The sequence below is a fragment of the Colobus angolensis genome, unplaced genomic scaffold (genome assembly GCF_000951035.1).
Source record: "Colobus angolensis palliatus isolate OR3802 unplaced genomic scaffold, Cang.pa_1.0 Scaffold335, whole genome shotgun sequence".
Taxonomy (NCBI): domain Eukaryota; kingdom Metazoa; phylum Chordata; class Mammalia; order Primates; family Cercopithecidae; genus Colobus; species Colobus angolensis.
The window spans coordinates 1,194,833-1,210,718 of record NW_012116655.1 but is presented as its reverse complement, the minus strand read 5'-3'; the positions used below and the strand labels follow the sequence as shown (position 1 = coordinate 1,210,718).

General features: G+C 52.5%; 1 protein-coding gene across 3 annotated transcripts in view; it reads left to right on the top strand.

Moving 5' to 3' along the window:
• Window positions 1–15,886, top strand: part of MPRIP (myosin phosphatase Rho interacting protein) — a 153,644-nt gene that overhangs the window by 97,479 nt on the left and 40,279 nt on the right. For all 3 annotated transcript variants that reach the window (XM_011952158.1, XM_011952159.1, XM_011952157.1), the window contains exons 7-12: window positions 402–561; window positions 5,321–5,459; window positions 6,254–6,367; window positions 8,694–8,750; window positions 9,980–10,048; window positions 13,312–13,401. In XM_011952158.1, the coding sequence (XP_011807548.1) occupies window positions 402–561; window positions 5,321–5,459; window positions 6,254–6,367; window positions 8,694–8,750; window positions 9,980–10,048; window positions 13,312–13,401 (629 nt within the window). The remainder of the gene's footprint in view (window positions 1–401; window positions 562–5,320; window positions 5,460–6,253; window positions 6,368–8,693; window positions 8,751–9,979; window positions 10,049–13,311; window positions 13,402–15,886) is intronic.

Genomic DNA, 15,886 nt, shown 5'->3' with positions numbered 1-15,886 from the left:
AAAAAAAAAAAAAAAAAAGACTGAAGGGCTTGTTGACTGTCAGCTTCCCCCTTGATGTTGGTAAGAAGCAGTTGGTGGTGGTTGTCTTGTGTCCTGAGGTACAGTTTTGCTCTTCCAGCCAAGCCCCCAGACCAGAAGTGCAGGGCCTGCCTGCCAGTCTGGCTGAGAGGCAGCCAGCTGCAGGGGAGAGATGGATGAGAGAAAAAAGCATGCACAGAATATTTCATTCCCATCCATGGTTCTTTCCATCTGACTGTGCCCTTGAGTGGGCTGTGCTGGATGTTAGAGATGGAAAGTAGGGAAGGCCCCTGCTTGGATCCTACGTGGACTTTTAAAAAAAAGTCCTCAAAGCAAAGCTGCCATCAGGCTGAGTGCGTCCCCTCCCTCCCACTGTCTTCCAGAGGAGAGCGCCATGAGTAGCGACCGCATGGACTGTGGCCGCAAAGTCCGGGTGGAGAGCGGCTACTTCTCCCTGGAGAAGACCAAACAGGACTTGAAAGCCGAGGAGCAGCAGCTGCCTCCGCCGCTCTCCCCTCCCAGCCCCAGCACCCCCAACCACAGGTACAGTTGCCCCGAGTCACCCTCCCGGGAGCTCGGTGGTCCTCTTCCTTCCCCAGGTCCTCGACTCCCCCACCGAATGGTCTGCAGCATCTCCCTCGGCTCCCTGGATGTGGCCAGCCAGCCACCTGCCTACGTGGACCCGGGCAGCACTAGGGGGCGGGGGACAGAGAGACTGGGGAGCACCTTTGCCTTTAAAGCCAGCAGGCAATATGCCACCCTGGCCGACGTCCCTAAGGCCATCAGGATCAGCCACCGAGAAGCCTTCCAGGTGGAGAGAAGGCGGCTGGAGCGTAGAACTCGGGCCCGGAGCCCTGGCAGGGAGGAGGTGGCCCGTCTGTTTGGCAACGAGCGGAGGTAAGGAGCAGGTTGGAGGGCTGAACACCCAGGCCCATACACATGCACTTCCACCCATGCACATACACTCACACTGTTTCTCTCACGTACAGTCCCCAAGCCTCCCTTGTCGGGGGAGCGTGCTTTCTGTTCAGAGCATAGGGGGATTTTCCCTCTGGGCCCAGAACTCAGCTCTGGTAGCCAAATGCAGAATTTCTGACCATCAGAGGTCGAGGCCAAGAATAGCAGTTTTCACATCTGTGCCTCCTAGGACTGGGGCCTTAAGGTTCCCTGGTGGGTTCTCAGCTTCCTGGTTCTTGTAGGGCTGGATCTTATCCTCCTGGGCCATTTCTGTTCTCTGAAGTGGCGTGGAGGCAGGGAGACCCTAGAGCTACATGTGGTGACAGAGGCGCTCCTCACCCTGTCAGTCCCAGGGTGGGCAAAGGGCATTGAGAGAGGTTCAGAGGCAGACAGTTGTGCCCAGGAAGATGGGGGCAGCACTGATCCATCTCTCAAGGACATGCTCCGTGGGGAGCTTCCTGCTGTAGCCTACTTCTGTAGAAGTCCCCTGCCCCTTCCCACCCCCAGAATGCGCTAAAAGACTGAAGGGGCTGGGCATGGTGGCTTACGCCTGTAATTCCCGCACTTTGGGAGGCTGAGGCAGGTGGACCACCTGAGGTCGGGAGTTTGAGACCAGCCTGGCCAACATATTGAAATCCCATCTCTGCTAAAAATATAAAAATTAGCCAGGCATGGCAACCTGTGAAGCAGCCGAGCACCCAATAGCATTGCTTTTGCCCTCCAGGGGAGCATTGCTTTTTGCCCTCTTAAGACTTTGATTGGCTGGAGAGAGACAGAGTTTGGACATCCGGACCTAGGGCAGGGACCAAGGGGCATAGGTGCAGAACTTGACTGCTGCCTAAGAAGAGGCGGGCCCATGCCCTGCCCTGCCCTTCTTCTCCAGAGTTTCCTGGAGAACTAGAGAAAGAGCTGGATGCCATCTGAGGCCTCGAAGCCCAGATCCAGACCCAAGTGCCCAAGCACGCCTTCAATCAGGCTTGCACCCCTGCATCTATAAACTGAGGCTTTGCCTTGATAGCAGGGTTCCTCCGCCTGGTTTATGGATAGACTTCTGGAGGTCCATGATGACCTGCCCCCTCAATAAAACATTTTCACAGTATTCTTCCTAGAAGAGGGTTAAGGTTAGGCACTCTTCTGGGAAGAAAACCCGTAGTTTTCATTAGGTTCCCAAGGTTCACCGTCCAGAAAAGAGGTTCAAACCATAGTTCTGGAAGTCTTCTCAGAGTGTCCTCCCTTCCCAAATCACAACCTCGAGCTCAGAGTTAGAGACACTACTGGAAGGGACAGGTGAAGGCAGCCATGAGCTCCCGTGCCTCGAAGGGCAGGTGGAGGGAAATGTTTTTTACCTTCTGCCCCTTTTCTTCCGAACACCCACCATTGCTGACAGCCCACCCACTCTTCCAAACGTCCCAGATGAAAAAGACCTGTCAGCCTGCAGGTTAGTCTCCAGGATAAGGAAGTGTCTCCCAGAGATGCTGCTCTTGAGAGGAAAATGACACGTTGACTTCCTAGGGAAAGGAAGGGCAACCAAGTGGTTCCCAGCCCCTGCCTAGTGCCCTGGGGTGCTCTGCTAAGCACTTGGCTGCCTTAACATTTCATAGTAGCCTGATGAGGACCTGTTACTACCACCCCCAGTTATAGACGTGAAAACTGAGGCTCGGGAGTAGGTGTCTTCTCACAGTGGATAGCTGGTGCAGATCCCAGTGGGGCCTTAGCCAGGAAGTCCTTGCTCCCATCCTGTGACCCAGGACTGATGCCAAGGGTGCTCTTTTAAGCAATTAAGAAAATATATAAGTAAAGGGTTTTGCTAGAGAGAGGAGGAGGCCAGTGGGTGGGCAGGGGAGGCTTCATGCTGGCTGGCAAGCAGGCTGTGTGTCGTGGTGGCTGCAGAGCAGGATCGGCCATGTCCTGGTTTAGCGCCAGACCACAGAATTAGCATTCAGCACACCTGCTTGGCTTGGCTTCTTCTCGGAGAGACTCCTTTTGAACTCGTTCTTGTCTCCTGTCGCCTGGGACAGGTGCAGTCTCGGGGGCTTTGTACTCTGCATGCACTGCCACACGGATGGGCTTTCACCTGGTGCTGGCCCCACCCTCCACCAGTTCTGCATACTAATTCTGCAGCATCCCTTTCTCCTGACCCTGGTGACACCTGATTGGCTGCTGTCGCTTTCCAAGGCCTGCTCACTAGATCCCTAGTAGCCCACCCTGTGCTTGGTTGGATTCCTGTCCCCTGGTTGATTAGAGCAGAATCTCCAAATTGGCAAGAGATTGGCCACACCTGCCTGGAATGGCAGCCACAACAGGTGTGCTCAGAAGCCAGACTGCTGGGACTATGGGGTTGGTTTTTTGACAAGCCACAGTCATCTAGGCAGGCCTATCTGGACCTGACTGGCTCTGGGCTCCAATGTATCTGTTCCTCAGACTTCCAGAGTGTTTCTTGGATAGTCACCTCTGGCTGCTGAGTGGGGGAAGCTGTGGTCCTGGTTGGCCTGTTGGTAACTGGCAGCAAGACCAGCTCCCCATGCAGCCCTAACCCCCCTACCCTCAGCACAGCACATAATGTCCTGGGAACCCTGGAGCTGCAGGGTGCAGGCCCCGTTTTCTCTGCTGACCAGTAAGGTGCTTGCTGTCCCACCTGCAGTGCTTCGAGGGCACCAAGTAATAACTTTCCGCCTCACCCAGTAGATCAAGGCAGCTGGTGCCTGAGCCTGTGGTCTTACAGGATCTCCCCAGGCCCCCATGCAGTGCCACTGTAGCAAGTGCCTTTCCTCTTCTCCACCATGACTCCTCTGTCTGGATCCCCACAATACCACGGCGTGCGATTTGCATGGGGTTCAAGCCCAGCAGCTCGTCACTGCTTTCCTGGGGCTTTCTAGGCCCCAGTGTTGGGCAGAGGAGCCCTCATCCTGGAAGTGGTGGCACTGAAGCCTGTTGGTGAGCCTTGAATCTCACCAAGATCCCACCACAATGGCTCAAGTGTGGTGGACGCCTGACCTGCACTTACCAAGCTTTCCCTGGGTGCCCGGGAACTCCAGCAGCTTCCTTAGCTCCCTGCTCTCACAATGCCACGGCCTCTCCTGCTCCCCTACCCCAGCGCCTGCCTCTGCTGCCGGTTCTGGCAGACTGGCCTGGCACAAGCTTCTTTCCTGAGGAGGACGCTTTGTGTCTAAGCACAGGGAAGAAGCAGAGCTGAGGAAGACACTTTGTGTCTAAGCACAGGGAGGAAGCAGAGCCCAGGGCCCTCAGAGTCCAGCCCTGGGCCCTCCTCTCTCCGAGGTGAAGACATCTTAGGCAGCTGGTTTTCCCTCGCCCTCCCTGAGAAGCACCTGGCCTCTTGGGGGAGGTGGGGTCTCAGGAATTGATCTAGTTTCCTCTCTTCCTTGTGGAGATAATTAGGCTTTCAGGCTTGGAAGCCCTTCACCCACTTCCTCTGGCTTCTTATCGTCTTGTCCAGAGCACTAGTGACACCCTCCCCGCCAGGTAACTTAGGTATCCCTGGGAGAACAGGCCCAGCGCCGTGAGCTGAGCCTCAGCTGGCATGTCCCCCACCTCTGACTCCACCAGGGTGACTTCTTGCAGTTGGAGGACAATCATGGTCTCTCTCCCTCTTCAGTGATTATGTTGGGTTTTTGCTTCTTTAATTCTTTGTATAATTTTGGTTCACCATTATTTGATTTGAAAAAGCAGTGCTTTTCTGTGTATTCATTTCCCAGCCTTGTTTTCTTTCAGGTCTTGCCTCTGCGCTCTCCTGCTGTGCCGCTGGGTGGCGCTGCGCCTCCTCCACCCGCTTCGCCCCCATCTCAGCTCCATCTCCGGCCGTAGACAGCCTGAGGAGGCCGCCAGCCCTCTCACATGAAATCAGCCTGCTTTGTTTTTGTTTTAATTTGGTCTTTGATTCCTTTTACTGTTGGCAGAAACAATGTTAATTCCTGGGCCTCTTTCTTGCTAAATTTTGGGGTGGGGGCTGCACTGTGATCATGAGGGATGCAATGAGAATAGAGGCCACCCTCTGAGGTGGTGGTTGCTTTTTGATCATGTCTGTGGCTCAGGAGAGGCTGCTGGGTGCCAAGCTGTGTGAATGCCGAGTGGGTCAACACCACAGAGCCTGCGGGGCCTCCAGCGCGGGGGCAGAGGGCAGGGGCAAGCGCAGGCCTGGTGGGAGGGAGGGCCGTGGAGGGGCGCAGGCGGAGCTCGGGTTGGCTGAGCACGTGTCTAGACAACCTCAGTGCTGTGCAAGCCTGAGCGAAATCAGGCCCAGGCCAGGCCGGGCATGGGAGGAGTCGGCTCATTGCCACCTCACAACTCACCTCACTGCCACCTCAGGGCCTCGTGTCTTCTCTTGCAGGAGGTCCCAGGTGATTGAAAAGTTTGAGGCCTTGGACATTGAGAAGGCAGAGCACATGGAGACCAATGCAGTGGGGCCCTCGCCATCCAGCGACACACGCCAGGGCCGCAGCGAGAAGAGGGCGTTCCCTAGGAAGCGGGTGAGTTCCTGGGGCCAGGCAGCACCTCAGGGATGGCTCGGGGGCAGGTCAGCATGTACCCCATGCGCCGAGTCCCCTCCACACAGGCCTGGGTTGTGCTCCTGCCAGGCTTCTGCTCTCCGACTGCCTCCTCTGCATGGTGACCTTCTCGAGGGCAGGCCTGTCTCCTGCAGCTTCATATCAGAGCCTTCTCCATCTCTGCTGAAGGATATTCTCACACATTTTAGATCCCAGATTTAATTAGGATCACTCTCTTCCTCTCTGAGGCAGCCCAGCAACAAGGCTGAATGTCATACCTTTCTAACTCTTTCTTTCAGTACAGCTGCACCCCTCGTTTCTCTACTCAGCCCAAAGTAGACTCGGCTTCTGAAATCCTTCTGGGCACCCGCCTGCTGCTTTTGTAGCCGGCCAACTCCAAGCTCATCTTCTCCTGGCTTCTCTCTTGTTCACAAGGTGCCTAGTGCCCACTGCCTGGCCCATGGCTTGCCACCTGCCGCCACAGAGCCCAGGGCTCTTCCTTCTGTGGCTCAGAGAAGCTGGGGGATGGGGTGGGGCCAGGAAAGTGACAGTGACTGGGAATCCAAAAGAAAAGGCTGCTCAATCAACGAGGACATCTCAGGACCCGGGTCCTGGCCTGGCCCTGCCGCAAACTTGCTGTGGGGGCTAGGCAGATCACTGCCCCTCGCCAGGAGCAAGGCCCTGGCGGCTCTTGGAGGGGTGGACGGCACCAGCTTGTCCCTCACCTGCCCGTGTTGCCCTGGGCTGTGCTGACTGGCGGCTGCTCTCTGCCACAGGACTTCACCAATGAAGCCCCCCCAGCTCCTCTCCCAGACGCCTCGGCTTCCCCCCTGTCTCCACACCGAAGAGCCAAGTCACTGGACAGGAGGTCCACGGAGCCCTCCGTGACGGTGAGCCCAGGCGCCGTGTCCTCCGGAGGCCGTGCTCCTCTGCTTCTGTCACTCTGAGGCACTGTCTGTTTCTGTCTATGCGTCCACGCCAGCTGTCCCTCTGTGCACAGGCCCTCGTGTCCGTGAGCACCCCCACCCACCAACCCACAGGCCGTCGAACGCAGATTCTGTGTTTCTTCCCTTTTCTGGTCCCAGCAGAACCAAGAGCTCCATGGCATCCTGAGCTCTGGGAGGAGGCCCTGCGGAGGAGGCCGCCTTGGCCAGGCAGACTCCCGACTCTAGGAGGCAGGGCTGCAGTGGGGACCCTCTGCTCCTCTGGCATTGGGCATTGCTTTTTGTGGCACTTCAGAGGCAGAGGCTACGTCTTACTGGAGCTTGTCTCGTTCTCTGCGTCATGCCTCACGTGGAAGAGCAGACCTTGCACCAGGTCCTCCATGGGCCTCAGAGCTGTGACAGCAGAGGTGTGGAAGGAGTGGTCAGGGTACAGGAGCAAGGCCAGCTCAGCATGCTGACCCAGCTCCTCCCTGTTCTGTCTTCAGCCTCCAAGGGAGCCGGGAGCCTGCTCACTGCCTCTTGTCTCCTTGCTGCCTGCCCCAGGGCTTGGGGGCTCCCAACCACAGATTGATGTGTAACATGGAGTGTGAAGAGGAGTAAGGTTTGGGTTTCTCCTTCAGTCTGGGTTTTGCTTCAGGTGTCTCAAACAAAACCCCTTATTTCTCTGTTAACTTATCTGGGAGTTCCTGTCCCCAGCAGAAAGCACCAGCGGGGAACCCACCTGCATAGGCCTTGCCATCGGGGTCAGATTGCAGGCTTGACTTCAATGGCACAACCATGATATGGAGGTTACAAGTTTTTGTTAAAGATCCGCAAGCTAGGCCAAGCGCGGTGGCTCACGCCTGTAATCCTAGCACTTTGGGAGGCCAAGGCAGTCAGATCACAAGGTCGGGAGATCAAGACCATCCTGGCCAACGTGGTGTAACCCTGTCTCCACTAAAAATACAAAAATTAGCTGGGCATGGTGTCGTGTGCCTGTAGTCCCAGCTATTCGAGAGGCTGAGGCAGGAGAATCACTTGAACCTGGGAGGCGGAGGTTGAAGTGAGCCGAGATCGCGCCACTGCACTCCAGCCTGGCAACAGAGCCAGGCCCCATCTCAAAAAAAAGAAAGATCTTCACGTTAAGCAGTCTGTCAGAGAGGGACAGGTGGCAGTCCCACGTCTCAGGTCTTGTGCCACAGTAGCAACTACAAACATGCAGGAGAGGACCTCCCTATTTAAGGGTCGCTTGGGGTAGGGTGTCCTAATTTCATAGTGTTGAGTTTGGGTTCCTCAGCTAACTCTGGCGGCAAGGACAGTTGCACAGCTTGGCAGGATGTTGGGGTTGAAACAGGGCTCTGTAGAGGGACTTCTTATCGGTCTGGGTCAGCCTTAGCCAGACCTAGGCAGCAGCCAACTGTGATTCCTCCCTCACTCCTCAGAGACAGGGTTCTGAGCAGAGGCTCCCAGAATGCTTTGTTCTGTAGTTGTCGTGACAATTCTTGCCTATTCTCACTGTTACTCCTTGGAATAATACAAAAAGACACCAAAGCTGGTTTCTGCTCAGATGGCTGTAGAAAAGAGAGCACCTGGGACCAGAGGTGGAGTGACCCATGTCTCTGTGGGGCCAGCCAGGTGGGCTGTAGGTGGCAGTGCTCTCTCAGGCTGTTCCTCAGGGCCCAGGTGTGTCTAGGTGGCACAGGTGGAGGAAGGACAAAGCCCTGTGCCTGGGCACTGTCCCCCTGTCTGCCATCCTGCTTCTTGTGGGAAATACAGGTCAAGCCTGTTCCTGGTGGAGAAATGGCCTGAGGGTCTCAGCGGGGCTGCAGCTGCTGCTTCCTCAACACCGCACGTCTCTGTTTCCCAGGCTTCCTGTGGCTTCTGCAAGAACTTTTGAATCAGTTCTCCTTTCAGCCTTCCCTGCAGATGTTTCCCTTCAAATAAAGTGTTCTGTAACTCTTCATCTGGGCTTGTTTTCTGCCCCCCAGATACGCCCTGTGCAGTGGGCCCTGTACAGGCCGGAGCCCACACCGCTCACAGGGCAATGAGACCATACCTTCTCTCCTGCCAGCCTGCCAAGCCCAGCATCTCCTTCCTCAAGGTCGCGCGCGCCTACAGAAGGCGGGTTGCGGGCAGCACCCACCAGGGTGAGGGGGCTGCACAGGCTTGTCTGGCAGGTGGAGAAACCCCTTTCCTGGTACCCGCCTCATCTGGACAGAAATACTGGCCCCATCAGACACTCATGACACTAGAGGAGTTTCCTCTGAGCTGTTCTTTTTTCTCCCTTTCTCAGCCCGACCTGCTGAATTTCAAGAAAGGCTGGCTGACTAAGCAGTATGAGGACGGCCAGGTGAGTGTGCAGGGTTGCCGTGGCCCCTGACAGGTCTGGGGGAAGGGTGAGGGTGAGCTGGCCTTGTCCCCAGCCAGTCCGTGAGTGCTGGCTCCATGCCTTCCTCCTCCATGCCCCTTGTCTCACGGACCAGGGCTGTGGCTGAGACTCCCATCTGCTCCTAGAAGTGCAGGCACGCAGCCTTCATTTCTGCAGTCGGAGATGCTCTGGAGGGGCACTCGGTAGGCCTGTCTGCTGACGGCAAGGGAATCTTGGCCTCAGGCCTTAGGGATGCCTTGTAACACTAGCCCCCACCTGGTAATCTTTCCTAAAAGTTCTTCAGAGGCCTGGCTTCCCCAGGGGCAAAGAAAGTCTCTGGCTGTGAGATTGGCTTGTGTTTCCATGCAAGCCAGCCAAGTAGACAGTAGCCTAGCACTGCAGGACTCTCATGCCCGAGACCCCTGAGCAGCAGTGGCAGTGTTAGCCCTGGAAGGAGCAAACATGGTATATTCTTGCCATCAGACTCAAGCAGGAAGAGCCATCTGAGGCTGGACCTGCCAGCCCACCTTGACCCTGTGCCATGGGCTGGAAGGCCAGGCCTCCCAAGGAGGCATGAAGAGAAGTCTGCTGGGTCCTTACCTAAGAGGCCCTGATGGCCCAGCCCATCTGCACTCCCTTCCTGCTTCCTGAGCTGCTATCCCAAGACATCCTCTTTCTTTCTCCTCCATATCAAATGCCCTTGGCCTGGCATGAAGACTCAAGTTCCCCTCCTTACTGCTCACAGTGAAGACTTGGTCTCTAGCTGGTTAGTTACCCCTGCTGGTTAGGGGGCCACATGGCCATGGCTTGCGGGTTGCCACCTGCAGGTGGAGATGCCATTTCACAGCCACCTTTCTGTTCCGTTGGGCCCAGCCTGTTGTCTGCAGCCTCTGTAGTTATTGAGGACCTCACGGCCTGGCCACCAGCCACACCACTGGTCGTAGAGTCCACAGCCAAGGCCTGCTCAGCTATTTGTGCTGCCTCTTCACTGGAGGGTCGCAGCTTAGTGAGCGTCCTGAGGGAGTGAGCGCATGGCTGCCTGCAGTCCTAGTGGAGTCCTCTGTGTGCCGTCAAGGAGGCGCCAGCCTGTCCCCTGCTTTCCCTGTGCTCTGGGTGGGTCCCACAGGCTCTGGCTGCGCATTGCCATGGTGTGGCAGGTGTGCTGTTATAGGAGTTGGTAATCGAGTCATTTTTCTTTTCTTCCCCCTTAGTGGAAGAAACACTGGTTTGTCCTGGCCGATCAAAGCCTGAGATACTACAGGGATTCGGTGGCTGAGGAGGTGAGTGTCTGGGCTTTGCCTCTGCTGTGGAGACAGCTGGAGGGGTCCAGGCGGCATCTGGGGCTAGTAGATCTGCTTCCCCTTGGGCTAATGTCCCCACTTCTGAGGACGACGCCCTTCGGTGGTGGTCCCTTGCCAAAGGTGTATCCATGTTGCCCTCTTGGGTTTCCCAGTCCTGACCTGGTGGGAAGGTGAGCACAAGACCAGCCTTTATCCTTGTGATCATTTTCCTGGCTGTGATGCCGGGCTTCGTCAAGGCCCTGAATTAAAAGCCCAGTGCAGTGGATTCGGGCAGCTTTTGTTTTCTCTGTTCTTTGAAAAACACTGAAATTTGAAAACTCAGGATGAAAAATTTTGGTTTTTCCAACTAGAAGGGGCTTCACCTACAAATAAACTTCTAGTGCCCTGCCTTCTGGACAAAGACGGGATATGATAGATGAGCTTTGTTGGGCCCCTTGACAGTCCTGATTCTGTGGTCAAAGACCAACTAGAAGGGGCTTCACCTACAAATAAAAATAACCTCTTCTAAACAGTTTGGCAAGTCTCTTTCGCCTTTTCCCCAGTAGTTCCACTCCAGGAATCCCTCAGATATACTCACACATATGGAAAAACGTCTGTGTTTCAGGTTAGTCATTCCCACACGTTTGTAATAGCCAGATGATTGGAAAGAGCCTAAATACCCATCATTAAGGGCTAGAGTATGTATTAAATACTCTGAGCCAGTCTTTACAGACTGAAGGGGAAAAGGCGGTAGTGGTAAGAAGTAGGGGTAGGAGAGTGTGGGTGGTGGGCCTCTGGTGGTGTCCAGCGTTGGGGAAGTAAGGAGCCTGTGTAAGTGTTTGGTTGTGTGTGCACAGAAGAACACTTCCGAGTGTGATCTGTAGACCTCTGGGGGTCCCTGAGGCCCTTTCAGGAGAGCAGTGATGGTTAAAATAATTTATAATATTAAGATATCATTGACTTTTTTTTTGCATGTGGCCATCTGTACTGATGGTGCAAAAGCAACGGGAGGTAAAGCCACTAGTACTTGGCACAGCCCCAGCTGCAACAACAGGCTGGACCAGTGGTCACTGGATTCTTTACTGCCACACAGTTTAAATAAATAATGGTTTTAAAATAAATAAAGGTCCTTGAAGGAGCAGCAGAAGTTACTGATTTTATGAAGCCGCAATCTTTAAATGCCCATCTTTTCAATATTCTGATTTGAAATGGAAAGTAAGCATCACCTAGCTGCATACCAGAGTATGCAGGCTTTCTCATGGAAAGGACTCGTGATTGTTTGAGTTGCCAGCTGAACTAGCAGCTTCTTTGTGGAACACCATGTTTACTTGAAAAACAACTGGTAGGCAAATCTGTAGTCATTCATTTTGTGTGTTTGGCATATATTTTCATGAAAATGACCCAAGTTAGCTCATTCCTCTAAGGAAAACAACTGACAGAGTTTGTTGCTGGTGATATAATTTGAGCTTCTAACCAAAAATTAGAACTTGGGAAAATTTGTATTCATCATCATGAACTTCCTTTTGCTTACACTCTCCTGATGAAATAGGTGGTGGTATTAGCAAAGGCGATATTTTGATCTTGCATAATGAAATGTGTAGACAGTTGGAAGCTATGCATAACTTAATATTTTCCATGTGACCAATACTACATGTTACAAAAGCATGCGTGGGTTTTAATGTAACACAGAACAGAGAGTTCATTGGCATGAATTCAGATACCACATTGCAGTTAACCTTTAAGAGCCTACTACTTGTCAAAGAACAGCCACAACTACTTGAAAAAGCTATTAAAATACTTCCTTTATTGTCTGGTGAAGGGCATTTAAAGATTGAGGCTTCATAAAATTAGTAACTTCTGCTGTTCCTTCACCTTCTTACAGTGGCTCACGCCTGTAATCCCAGCACTTTGGAGGCCGAGGCAGGCGCATCACCTGAGGTCAGGAGTTTGAGACCAGCCTAGCCAACATGGTGAAACCCTGTCTCTACTAAAAATACAAAAATGAGCCAGGTGTGGTAGTGGTCATCTGTAGTCCCAGCTACTTGGGAGACTGAGGCAAGAGAATCACTTGAACCCAGGAGGCAGAGGTTGCAGTGAGCCAAAATCATGTCACTGCACTTCAGCCTGAGTGACAGAGCAAGACCCCATCTCAAAAAAAAAAAAACCTTCCTGTATTGAACAGATGGAATGAAGAAATAAGAATCCAGCTGTCCTTTCTGAAGACAGATGTTAGAGAGATTTGCAAACATTCAAAGCCGTGTGACTCTTATCACTGATTATTTAATCAAATTTTTACTTTAAAATGAGTTTTTTTCTCAAATGAACAAATATATTTGAATTTTTCATTTCTATTAATATATTTTTTCATATGTATTTAAATAAAATTTTTTTTTTTTTTTTTGAGGCGGAGTCTCGCTCTGTCGCCCGGACTGGAGTGCAGTGGCCAAATCTCAGCTCACTGCAAGCTCCGCCTCCCAGGTTTGCGCCATTCTCCTGCCTCAGCCTCCGGAGTAGCTGGGACTACAGGCGCCCGCCACCTCGCCCGGCTAGTTTTTTTGTATTTTTTAGTAGAGACGGGGTTTCACTGTGTTAGCCAGGATGGTCTCGATCTCCTGACCTCATGATCCGTCCGTTTCGGCCTCCCAAAGTGCTGGGATTACAGGCTTGAGCCACCGTGCCCGGCCTAAATAAAATTTTTATACATTTAAATACATTAAATATATACATTTGAGTCTAGGATTTCGAGGCTGCAGTGAGCCATGAGTATGCCACTACACTCCAGCCTGGACAGCAGAGTGAGACCCTGTCTTGGGGGGAAAAAAATAGAAATGGGGGCAGATGTGGCAGTCCGGAGGATATAAAAAATACATTAAAATACATTAAATACATTAAATATATAAAATATGTATTTTATATATATTTTAATTTCTAACATGGTAAATACCATCAATAGATGAAATCCACATAACAGAAACTCTTCTAGGGTCCCCAGTTTTTAAGAGTGTGAAAGGATTTCAACAGCAGCATGTTTGAGGACCACTGGTGTGGACTATCTTTAGCTGGATACAGAGACAAATGGTGGTGTGGTTGCACCCAGGGAGGGGCCTGGGTCGTACAGTAGTAGGATAGACAGTATCCTCACTTGTCAGTGTGTATACTATTAAAAATAAACTCAGTGCAGGAAATCACTTATGGAAATTTGCTCACCTAGGCCTTGATTCTGCTTCCTAAAAATCTCAAGACATTCTCATTTCTCTCTGCAGGCAGCCGACTTGGATGGGGAAATTGACTTGTCTACATGTTACGATGTCACAGAGTATCCAGTTCAGAGAAACTATGGCTTCCAGATCCATGTGAGCCCAGGGATGGAAGTGGGGCCACAGGTTTGACAGGCAGGAACACATGTCAGAGTGCCTGATGTCTGGGCTGGGGGCATTTCTGGACAGGCCTGATGCAGTGTGTGTGGTCAGCATTTAGTCTCTCCCACTACCCTTGACACCTGTGTCCTGTGGCACCTGACCCTCTTCCCCAATTCGTGATCTGAACAGTACATTAGATGTTAGTATCTTTTTTCTGAAGACTGCTTAAAGATTTTTTGTTTCTGAAGGTTCTTTTTTTTTTTTTTTGAGACGGAGTCTCGCTCTGTCGCCCAGGCTGGAGTACAGTGGCCACATCTCAGCTCACTGCAAGCTCTGCCTCCTGGGTTCACGCCATTCTCCTGCCTCAGCCTCCGAGTAGCTGGGACTACAGGAGCCGCCACCTCGCCCGGCTAGTTTTTTGTATTTTTTTAGTAGAGACGGGGTTTCACCATGTTAGCCAGGGTGGGCTCGATCTCCTGACCTCGTGATCCACCCGCCTCGGCCTCCCAAAGTGCTAGGATTACAGGCTTGAGCCACCGCGCCCGGCCGAAGGTTCTTTTTTTCTTTTGTTTTTTATAATGCTAGAGTTGGGGCAGTTGGAAGGATGTGGGGTATGGGGAATAAGAATGAAAGTGTTAGTCAATTATTTACATCGGTTTTTTACTCACTTATTCATCTGTTTGTTCATTCATTTACTTACAAGGCTATTTTTTCCCAAAATCTTGTGAGTTACTCAGATGAACAAGGCATTGCCTTGTTCTCAAAAAAAAAAAAAAAAAAAATCTTATTGATTGGACAAAATGGTTCTCACTGGCTGTTTCTTCAAAACTCTGTGGATTAAGGGCTGCCTGCAGTCAGCCAGACTCCAGGTTAAGGGCACAATCTTCCAGATTGCCACATCTGCCCCCATTTCTTTTTTTTTTCCCCCAAGACAGGGTCTCACTCTGCTGTCCAGGCTGGAGTCTAGTGGCACACTCATGGCTCACTGCAGCCTCAAAATCCTAGACTCAAACGATCCTCCTACCTCAGCCTCCAGAGTAACTGAGACTACAGGTGCATGCCACCATGCCCAGCTAATTTTTATTATTATTATTTGTTTTTTGGAGAGACAGGGTTTCACCATGTTGCCCAGGCTGGTTTTGAACCACTGGGCTCCAGCGATCCACTTGTGTTGGCTTCTCAAAGTGCTGGGATTATAGGCATGAATCACTGTGCCCAGTCCTGCCCCCACTTCTGACACCAGTTGTGAGTCTAGAGGTTTCCAGAACCACCTTCAGTTTCGAAAATTCACTAGAATGACTCACAGAATTCAGGAAAATAGTATCTTTACAATGAGTTTTACTGTAGAAAAAGTATACAAGTCAGAACCAGCCAAAGGAGAGCCATGTGGAGTAGAATCTGGGACTGGGGGAGTCACAGATGCCAAAAGTTTCTGCATCCTTGGGGACACAGTGTCCTCTTAGCCCTGATGTGGGGCAGCATGCAGAGCATTGCCAGGAAGCCCACCTGAGCCCTGGTGTTGAGCTTTAGGAGGCTGTGTAGCTGCTGTGGTTGATGGAGTTATTGTCCTCATGGTTGAACTCCACCTAAAGGCCTTCCCGCCATGGTCGGCTACTTTCACATGGTGCAAACCACAACCCTCTGATTTAATGGGTTTCCTCTGATTTCCTGCTTCTGGCCAGGCCATCCTCCACCCTGAGTTGTCTTGTCAGCATGAAGTGTTAGGTGGGGTTCCAGGGGACCACCATGAGTAATAAAGACTCTAGTCATCTAGGAAATTACAAGGTTTGGAAGTTCCCTCCCAGGAGCCAGGACAGAAGCCAGGCCTCTCTTTGGGTAAAGTTAGTTCGTCACTTGCAAGAGCTTTAAGATGGGTGGAGAGTGTGATGAGTAGAGAGCTGCCCCTGTGGGGCTGCACCCTGGCCCTGGGACTTGGTTTCTCACAGAAGGCTAGACTCTGGTGGGCTCACCTGTAGCAGGGTCATACCTTCACATTTTGGGGCCCAGAAACTCAATTGTATTGCTGTTTTGAGCGTTGATCCAGTATTTGGGGCTGACTCAGATTGATCCAACTTAGGGGAGACTGAAGTAGACCCAAAGGCCAGTGTGTTCATTTACTAAGAAAATCCTGGCTGCCAGCCCACTGGGCTGCTGGCTGTGGCTTCCTGCATGCCGGCATCTGCGAGAGGAGCTGAGTCACAGTTGGAGGCTGCACTGACAGCCTGGCACCAGGGCTAGGTGTGAGTTGCCTGCTCTTAGTGGCCTGAACTGCTCAAGTTTCGAGGCTCCTCTGTCCTCAGCCCCTGTGGGAGGGGTAGTCAGGCATAGTGCCTGGTGAGCCTCCTCTCCTGCCATCCACCTCACATCTTCATGAGCAGCTTCCTCTAGGCAGGGCACACCTGAAGTCTGAGAACTCACCCCACTCTCCTAGTGACAAATGAGGGCACCAGCCAATCTCACCCACTGATCAACCCCTCCT